The sequence below is a fragment of the Lampetra planeri genome, chromosome 78 (assembly GCF_965212315.1).
Source record: "Lampetra planeri chromosome 78, kcLamPlan1.2.h2, whole genome shotgun sequence".
NCBI classification, from domain to species: Eukaryota; Metazoa; Chordata; class Hyperoartia; order Petromyzontiformes; family Petromyzontidae; genus Lampetra; species Lampetra planeri.
The window spans coordinates 4,029,120-4,039,575 of NC_136183.1; the positions used below are offsets into that span (position 1 = coordinate 4,029,120).

General features: G+C 44.2%; 1 protein-coding gene across 1 annotated transcript; it reads right to left on the reverse strand.

Annotated features, from left to right (window-relative positions):
- Positions 1 to 249: 249 nt before the first annotated feature.
- LOC144738192 (uncharacterized) lies at positions 250 to 7,729 on the reverse strand. The gene is made up of 2 exons (XM_078621202.1): positions 7,656 to 7,729; positions 250 to 1,018 (listed from the first exon to the last, which is right to left on the reverse strand). Exon 2 carries the CDS (start codon positions 648 to 650, stop codon positions 252 to 254), a length of 399 nt encoding a protein of 132 aa, XP_078477328.1. The 5' UTR covers positions 651 to 1,018; positions 7,656 to 7,729; the 3' UTR covers positions 250 to 251.
- Positions 7,730 to 10,456: the final 2,727 nt, after the last annotated feature.

A 10,456-nucleotide genomic window follows, 5' to 3' on the forward strand; every position in this document is an offset into this window, starting at 1 on the left:
TTGCAGCACTTGGATTTACACAAGCCGATTTCAGACTCCGCTCCTTGGGGATCTTCTGATGCCTGTGTGTTCTCTGGTGTCTTTGAAGATGTGATGACCGTGCAAATGCCTTCCCACACACAGTGCACTTGAAGGGTTTCTCTCCTGTGTGTGTTCTCTGGTGTCTATGAAGATGTGATGACTTTGCAAATGCGCTTCGACACACAGTGCACTTGAAGGGTTTCTCTCCTGTGTGCGTTCTCTGGTGGTCGTCAAGACTTGATGACTGTAAATGCCTTCTCACACACAGTGCACTTGAAGGGTTTCTCCCCTGTGTGCATTCTCTGGTGTTTTTTAAGTTGTGATGACTTTGTAAATGCCTTCTCACACACAGTGCACTTGAAGGGTTTCTCTCCTGTGTGTGTTCTCTTGTGTCTTTCAAAATTTGATGACTCTGTAAATGCCTTGTCACACATAGTGCACTTGAAGGGTTTCTCTCCTGTGTGCGTTCTCTGGTGACTCTGAAGATTTGATGACTTTGCAAATGCCTTCTCACACACAGTGCACTTGAAGGGGTTCTCTCCTGTGTGCGTTCTCTGGTGTCTTTGAAGATTTAATGACTTTGCAAATGCCTTCTCACACACACTGCACTTGAAGGGGTTCTCTCCCATGTGTGTTCTTTGGTGTTTTTGAAGAGATGATGACTTTGCAAATGCTTTATCGCACAAAAGGCACCTGAAGGGTTTCTCTCCCCTGTGTTATCTGGTGTTGTTTCAGAGGAGATGAACCTAAAAATACCTTTACACACAAACTGCACTTGAAAGGTTTCTCTTCCGTGTGTGTTCTCTGGTGGATCTGAAGAGTTGATGACTGTGCATATGCCTTGTCACACACAGTGCACTTGAATAGTTTTTCTCCTGTGTGAGTTTTCTGGTGCTGTGTAAAACTTCCAGTACGATCCGTGCTGTTTGCATACTGGTCGCATTGTTTCCTTCTTGTACCGAGCTGTGCCGAGCCCCTTTGCTCCATCAGACCAATTCTGCAGAGGAAGAGTCAGAGAAAGCGTCAGCTGCAGACAGAAAAACATATCCACACCATCTACGTCAGTATCAAGGCACAGAGGAATGCACATATATACACAGTCACACATGACTTACACATCTATACTTATTCATATATTAATGATATAGTGAAAATAATTCCCCAATTCATCACGCGGGCTGTTAAGACACACAATGAGAGGGCCAATGGTCATAAATATGCCTGGATGCTCTAGTATCTTCAAAATGAATCTTTACCCAAAACTCCAAGCACACAATTTTGGCTGTCTAGCTATGAAAGGAATATTGAAGAAAAATTCAGCTATAATAACAAAGTGTCTTGAAAATAATACTATTTGTATTATGCAGAAATGCATAAATTAATGTTCAATCGAAACTTCGAGGTGGAAGCAAGGCTCAGATTTGCTTGAATGCTCTAATGAATAAATCTAACTTCAGCTGCATACAGTGAGGGAAAAAAGTATTTGGTCCCCTGCTGATTTTGTACGTTTGCCCACTGACGAAGAAATGATCAGTCTATAATTTTAATGGTAGGTTTATTTAAACAGTAATAGACAGAATAACAACAAAATCCAGAAAAACGCATGTCAAAAATGTTATAAATTGATTTGCATTTTAATGAGGGAAATAAGTATTTGACCCCTCTCAAAACATGACTTAGTACTTGGTGGCAAAACCCTTGTTGGCAATCACAGAGGTCAGACGTTTCTTGTAGTTGGCCACCAGGTTTGCACACATTTCAGGAGGGATTTTGTCCCACTCCTCTTTGCAGATCTTCTCCAAGTCATTAAGGTTTCGAGGCTGACGTTTGGCAACTCGAACCTTCAGCTCCCTCCACAGATTTTCTATGGGATTAAGGTCTGGAGACTGGCTAGGCCACTCCAGGACCTTAATATGCTTCTTCTTGAGCCACTCCTTTGTTGCCTTGGTCATGTGTTTTGGGTCATTGTCATGCTGGAATACCCATCCACGACCCATTTTCAATGCCCTGGCTGAGGGAAGGAGGTTCTCACCCAATATTTGACGGTACATGGCCCCGTCCATCGTCCCTTTGATGCGGTGAAGTTGTCCTGTCCCCTTAGCAGAAAAACACATCCAAAGCATAATGTTTCCACTTCCATATTTGACCGTGGGGATGGTGTTCTTGGGGTCATAGGCAGCATTCCTCCTCCTCCAAACACGGCGAGTTGAGTTGATGCCAAAGAGCTCCATTTTGGTCTCATCTGACCACAACACTTTCACCCAGTTGTCCTCTGAATCATTCAGATGTTCATTGGCAAACTTCAGACGGGCATGTATATGTGCTTTCTTGAGCAGGGGGACCTTGTGGGTGCTGCAGGATTTCAGTCCTTCACGGCGTAGTGTGTTACCAACTGTTTTATTGGTGATTGTGGTCCCAGCTGCCTTGAGATCATTGACAAGATCCTCCCATGTAGTTCTGGGCTGATTCCTCACCGTTCTCATGATCATTGCAACTCCACGAGGTGAGATCTTGCATGGAGCCCCAGGCCGAGGGAGATTGACAGTCATTTTGTGTTTCTTCCATTTGCGAATAATCGCACCAACTGTTGTCACCTTCTCACCAAGCTGCTTGGCGATGGTCTTGTAGCCCATTCCAGCCTTGTGTAGGTCTACAATCTTGTCCCTGACATCATTGGAGAGCTCTTTGGTCTTGGCCATGGTGGAGAGTTTGGAATCTGATTGATTGCTTCTGTGAACAGGTGTCTTTAATACAGGTAACAAGCTGAGATTAGGAGCACTCCCTTTCAGAGTGTGCTCCTTATCTCAGCTCGTTACCTGTATAAAAACACCTAGGAGCCAGAAATCTTTCTGATTGAGAGGGGGTCAAATACTTATTTCCCTCATTAAAATGCAAAATCAATTTATTCAATTTTTGACATGCGTTTTCTGGATTTTGTTGTTGTTATTCTGTCTCTCACTGTTCAAATAAACCTACCATTAAAACTATAGACTGATCATTTCTTTGTCAGTGGGCAAACATACAAAATCAACAGGGGATCAAATACTTTTTTCCCTCACTGTACATGACATCATAACAACAGTCTGGACCACTGAATGGGTTCCGCAGGACTGGAAGGAGACCCTAGTGGTCCCCCTCTTTAAGAAGGGGGACCGCACAGACTGTAACAACTACAGGGGCATCTCACTCTTTAGTGTGCCAGGGAAGGTCCTGGCAAGGATTATTCAACATCGCCTTGCCAGGCACGCCGAGAAGAGGCTTGCAGAGCCCCATTGCGGTTTCAGGAAAGGGCGGTCCTGCACAGATGCCATATTTTCTGTCAGTCTGCTACAGCAGAGGTGTAGGGAATTCCAACTAGACCTACATCTCTGCTTTATTGACCTGATCAAGGCCTATGATACCATTAGTAGGCCTGGGCTCTGGGTTGTTCTTCGTGATTTCTGAGTCCCTGACCCTCCGCTCACGATCATTAAGGACCTTCATGATGGTGAGCGGGCCCGTGTAAAACTAGAAGAATCACAGCTGTGTTCGTTAGTTTCTGAAAACGCTTGTCCTGGTGAGGGTCGTGGTGGCAGCATGCTGAGTAGGGTGGTCCAGGTCTCTCTTTCCCTGGCGACAGACTCTAGCTCAGACATGGGCAAAGTACGGCCCCCGGGCCGTATACGGCCCATTGGGCTTTTAAATCCGGCCCGCCGAACTTGTCCAAATATTATTATTAAATTAAATTTTACCTTCCTCCTGTAATGCCCCCATTTCCCCATTAGATGGAGCACTTTGACCGGGAGTGTGGTGTAAAGTAGAACCTCTGGTCACGACCATAATTCGTTCCATAACTTTGGTCGCAACCCGATTTGGTCGTGACTCGAACCTAATTTCCCCATTGGATTGTATGTAAATACGATTAATCCGTTCCAGACTCCTATGAACTGTATTTAAATATTGTTTTTTTAAGATTATTAAGCACAAAAATAGTTAATTACACCATAGAATTCAGTGTAATAGTAAACTAAATGTAAAAACATTTAATAACACTGAGAAAACCTTGAACAGAGAAAACTAACATTGCCGCATCAAGGTTTAGAATCGTTCAACAAGATGATTGTTTCGTCTGCTACATAAGTCGGTCGATTCTGAGAGAGAGAATATTCGTATGAGCAATTCATGTTTCTATTGAAAGTAAGTTAACAGTAATATTTGGGTACAGTATTGTTTTTGGAAGCATTCACCGTAATATCATATTAACGTTTACTTCACCGCATCATCGTATGAATGATGCGAGAAGAGATTAACGGGTTCTTATGTTAGCGATTTACGTACTCGGCGCTTTCGCTCTCTAAATTACGTCTTGAATGAGGGGGGAGGGGTATGACTACACTCACAAAATTAATATCTTACTAGAAATTTTATATAACAAAAGTTATATACATTATATATATTACTGCAAATACAAACTTGACACTATCACACACCCACATGGTAAAAAGGTGGTGGTGTGTCCAGAACCATGCCTGGCTACCTTCATCTGCTCAGTATTAATGCTTCCTCACACTTCACCATGTAATTAATTCAAGATGAATCAACATAGCAGGAGCCCACAACAAGTTCAGCTTTCACTTACACTATGTAACACGATTTTTGTCCCTGGATGGCTAGTGTTATTTTTTTTATTGGTTATGCCCACACACTTTCCTTTCGTGACCAGGACTTTACGTTAAGGAATGACACAAATGCACACATTTTCTCATTGAAAATAGGTACATTTCAAAATATCACTGTCCTGGTCACAAAAGCAAAGTTTGTGGGGAAAAATAGCCATTTTCTGTACTTTTGAGGCATAAGCAATTAGAAAATAACCCTTACTATGCAGGGACAATTTTTTTTTGTTACGCAGTGTTATCAATCATGTTTGCTGTTGGCGATAATGAAACTAATTGTTGAATTCATAATGCAGTGAAATAACTGCGCTACAGCTCCCCACAAAGATAAACTCTTAAATACACATGCATTTCACATGGATCATTAACATCTGACTTATAAACGTCATTATTTCTGTCTGTGTGTCTGTCTGTGTACAAAATTTGCTAAGGATTTGGTTTAAAAAAAAAAGAACCCAGGTACCACGCCATAAGTCCTGTAAGTGAGCCAGTGCTATTACATTTTCGCATCCATCAACTTTACAGTAGTTAAATTAAAAATGTAGTGCTAAAGTCACATACATAAAAACTATTTACAAACTTATTTACTCTATAAAAGTTTGTGTGTGCGTGGGTACGTCCATGTGGGTGTGTTAGTCCATATATGTGAGTGCGTTGTGTGTGCGAGTTCGTGTGTGTGTGTGTATGACCTCCTGTCACAGGTGCTAGCTCAAGTGGCCCCACGAGATAGTCATCTTGTTGGGTGACTTCCATGCCCGTGTTCGTCATGATGCTGGCACCTGGACTGGAGTGATTGCAAGGCATGGACCAGATCAGCTCAATAACAACGGTAGGAGGCTGCTCGATTTTTGTGCAGCTTATGGGCTTGTAATTACCAACACGCTGTTCCGGCATCGGCACATCAACACCACATCATGGATGCATGCCGGGTCCAAGCAAGAACATCTTCTGGACCACATAGTGACGGAACAGCGGATGCGGGCCCATGTCCTTGACACCAGGTTGGAAAACAATCAAAAGTATCGAAAAGGCATCTAACACAGATAATCTGCCCGTTGAGCGTAACCAAAATGGGGATTATTTTTTAGAGCCCAAAAAAATTGTTGACAATTTTAACCTTAATTTTTCTGAAGCTGGTAACCTTTTTGATAATGTACTGGGAGTCACCCCTGCTCATGCAAATTCCTATACACCTGTCCAAACATTAAACGAATTTAGTTTCCAGCCAATCCACGAAAGTAATGTTCTGAAACTGTCCTACCTCAAAGAGTCCTCCCCTCTAACGGAGCAGATAGTATTCCCGTCTTTGCTCTGCTAACTGTTGGTCACCTAATATATAAACCTAAAGCCCATATTTTCAACTGGTCCATCCAACATTCCTATGTTCGTCCACTTCACAAAGGGAGCCCTAAAGATGATCCAAATAACTACCGACCTATCTCAATTTTGTCCCCGTTGACGAAAATTTTTGAAAAATTATTAAACTACCAAATGAGCAGTTTCCTGTCCGACAACAATCTATTACATCTAACACAATCTGGGTTCCGAAAAAATACAGCACATCTGCTGCATTAGTAGCCTTGATAATATGTAGTACTGCGCCAGTCTTTTTCTTGACTTGTCCAAAGCCTTTGATACAGTCGACCACAACACCCTGCTTAGTAAACTAAGTTGCCTCGGTTTCTCCAAACACGCAGTAGAATGGTTAAAAATGTACCTCTTTTCTCGCACCCAAACTGTATTCAGATGGTTGAAGGTCAGTGTTAAGATAACAAAAGGGATTCCACAGGGTTCCATCCTTCGGCCTCCTCTTGTTCTCTCTTTATGTTAATGACTTGGGCACTGATCTAGATCATTCCAGGGTAAATCTTTTTGTAGATGACACGATACTGATTACTGCTGGCCGTTCTCTGGATGACGTGATTGCCTTCGTATCTTCAAAATGAATGTTAACCCAAAACTCCGAAGCACACAATTTCGGCTGTCTAGCTACAAAAGGAATATTTATGAAAGCTAAATTCAGCTGAAATAGCAAAAGGTGTTATGCAAAATGCATAAATTAATGTTCAATTGCAACTTAAAGGTGTGAAGCCAGCCAGGCTCACGATGTCCTTGCACGCTGGAATGAACGGATCTGACTTCAGCTGCATGTGTGTACTGTTAACTTCTTGACTGTTCTACACTATGGGAACCTCATTTGCCAGTAAAAATGTTAATTGTTTTTTTACCCTTCTATCTGGCAACAAAACTGACACCTTTTTACAAGGAGTCATGTTTGCATTGACTGTTTCCAGTCGTATAAAGAGTTCCAGAGGAAAACAAAAATAAACTACTGTTTTGATATAACCTCCGTGTTCAACAGAGTTAATAGACTTTACTGCAAACACAAATTTGACACTGTCCCACACTGGCATAGTTAACAGGTGTGTCCAGACCCATGCCTGGTCAACTTCACCTGCTCAGTATTAATGCTTCCTCACTCCACCAAGTAATTCATTGAGGATCAATCAACACAGCCGAGGCTGCGTGTCTCTCTCTCTCTCCCCGTGGTCGCGTGGATTTCCCTCCGGATCCCCTGGTTTCCCCTCCACATGCAGAGAGTGAACACCGCCACGCTGTTGACGAGCCTCACCTTGTTGTTGTTGTGGGCAGGTCGCTTCTGAAATCAAGAGCGGTAGAGCAGCTCAAGCGGGCTTGGCCTGGTAAACAATAAAAACCGTGTTAATATTTAAACAAAGTTACAAAGTGGCGAGCCCGGTGAAGATAAATTAAACTTAAGCGAGAGAATTGAAGCGAATGCGATCAGGCGAGGGCAGGAGGCAAGGCCCCGCGTTCTAAAGTTCCAACCTGGACATCGCTTCCATGCTCGCTGCTACTCAAATGACATCCGTACGAGAGAGCGAGGCTCTACCTCTGTAAACAACAACCACCACAACCACCACCACCACAACCACCATAACCGCGATGAGAATTTCTCACCTCGGATTTCAGTTCCCGCGCGGAGCAGTAACTTTCCGTTACCTCGTGACGTCACGCGGCAGCAGCAGGTGACATGACGTCACTTGCGTGGTACAAGACACTCCCCTCCCACAATTAGCGGCTTTGTCTTCTTGGTTCTTTCGGTAAAGTCACGTAGAAGGGAAGTAATAAAAGAATTAAAATAAATCACAATAAAATAATTCTCACGACGTTTCGTCCACAACGCAAGCAGCCGTCTTCAGGTGAAAACCAGGTCCGTCGAGGCGACAGAGTCTGAATGAAACAGCACACGAGCTTGGAGCATATATATAAGCTGGCCGCCTAGACAAAAGAATTTGCATATCAAGTGGAATTTAGCATATTTATGGAAAATGCAGGAATGTGATTAGTACTACATATGCATGTGCATTATGCAGGATTAACAGCATCAAAGGGAGCTGCACTTGCGGCTGCAGTTGCTGCTGCTGCTAATTGCAGCTGCTGCTAATTGCAGCAGCAGCAACTGCAGCAGCAGCAACTGCAGCAGCAGCATCTGCAGCAGCAGCAACTGCAGCAGCAGCATCTGCAGCAGCAGCATCAGCAGCAGCAGCATCTGCAGCAGCAGCATCTGCAGCAGCAGTAACTGCAGCAGCAGCATCTGCAGCAGCAGCAGCATCAGCAGCAGCAGCATCTGCAGCAGCAGCATCTGCAGCAGCAGCATCTGCAGCAGCAGTAACTGCAGCAGCAGCAACTGCAGCAGCAGCATCTGCAGCAGCAGCAACTGCAGCAGCAGCATCTGCAGCAGCAGCAGCAACTGCAGCAGCAGCAACTGCAGCAGCAGTAACTGCAGCAGCAGCTGCTGCAGCAGCAGCAACTGCAGCAGCAGCATCTGCAGCAGCAGCAGCAACTGCAGCAGCATCTGCAGCAGCAGCATCTGCAGCAGCAGCATCTGCAGCAGCAGCAACTGCAGCCGCAAGTGCAGCTCCCTTTGATGCTGTTAATCCTGCATAATGCACATGCATATGTAGTACTAATCACATTCCTGCATTTCCCATAAATATGCTAAATTCCACTTGATATGAAAATTCCTTTGTCTAGGCGCCCAGCTTATATATATGCTCCAAGCTCGTGTGCTGTTTCATTCAGACTCTTTCGCCTCGACGGACCTGGTTTTCACCTGAAGACGGCTGCTTGCGTTGTGGCCGAAACGTCGTGAGAATTATTTTATTGTGTTTTATTTTTATTCTTTAATTACTTCCCTTCTACGTGACTTTACCGAAAGAACCAAGAAGATGAGTCCCTGCAGTCACGAAAGCTTTAAATCGAAATTTAGCGGCTTTGTAACTTAAATCAATTATGTTAATGAGCCTGGCCCAAACGTGGAGGGATGGGGCGTGGGTGCCGAACCGGTCACAACGAACTCGAGACGGCTTTCACGAATACATTATGTTAATGAGCCGCTAGTCACTGGGTGTGGCTTTGCCCAAATAAGGATAGTACTTGAACAGATAACGGAAGTGACCCAGGCAGAAGTGACGTCACGCTCATGGGCGCGTTGGACGGGGTGGGGTGAATACCTTGGTGACATGACGTCACTAGCTAGGTACACCTCCCCCTGGCGTGTCACGCCGATCAGGTAATGATGAGTGGTGACGTCACAGAGCGGGTTTGAAGTTTAAGTTGATTTAGATTAATTTTCCATTGCTCCCTCCCTTGAACAGAGACCCCTTGGGTGTGTGAGCTCAGCAACAACAATGTGGACATTATTGTGTGTGTGTACACACATGGACAGTGTGTACATTGTGTGTGTGTGTACCCTTTGCGTGTGTACATTGTGTGTACACACTGTGTGTGTGTACACTGTGTGTGTACACATCAGACTGACTGAGATGACTGTGCCCCCCACAGTGTGTACACACACACATAGTGTACACACACAGTGTGCTCAACAGTGTACAAACACACAGTGTACACACACACACTGTGTGTGTGTACACTGTGTGTACACTGTGTGTGTCTGTACACTGTGTGTGTAAACTGTGTGTGTGTACACACTGTGTGTGTATACTGTGTGTGTACACTGTGTGTGTGTGTACACTGTGTGTGTACACTGTATGTGTACACTGTGTGTGCCTGGCTACCTTCAGACTGACTGAGATGACTGTGCCCCCCACAGTGTGTACACACACACATAGTGTACACACACAGTGTGCTCAACAGTGTACAAACACACAGTGTACACACACACACTGTGTGTGTGTACACTGTGTGTACACTGTGTGTGTCTGTACACTGTGTGTGTACACTGTGTGTGTGTACACACTGTGTGTGTATACTGTGTGTGTACACTGTGTGTGTGTGTACACTGTGTGTGTACACTGTATGTGTACACTGTGTGTACACTGTGTGTGTGTGTGTACACTGTGTGTGTGTGTACACTGTGTGTGTGTGTTCACACTGTGTGTGTACACTGTGGGGGGCACAGTCATCTCAGTCAGTCGACCAATGGCATCTTTTCACCAATTTATTTTCCAACTTTTATTTATTTATTATTTTATATATTATTGTTCGTTTTCTATCTGCGTGACTTTACCAAAAGAACCAATAATATGATAGCGCATTCTCTGTTTTTTGCAGAGGTTCAAGGTTCAAATCCGACAGGCACACCTGGCAACCCCAGTAACATTCGCAAAAATATGCGCAGTCTGCTTAACGGCAGATGTAAAACATAGCGTTGTGTCATTCACAACGCACAGGAATTGCATGTTGGTGTCACGGGTCAACATTGGGGTAATGCCAAACATTATCCAGAAACTACACAA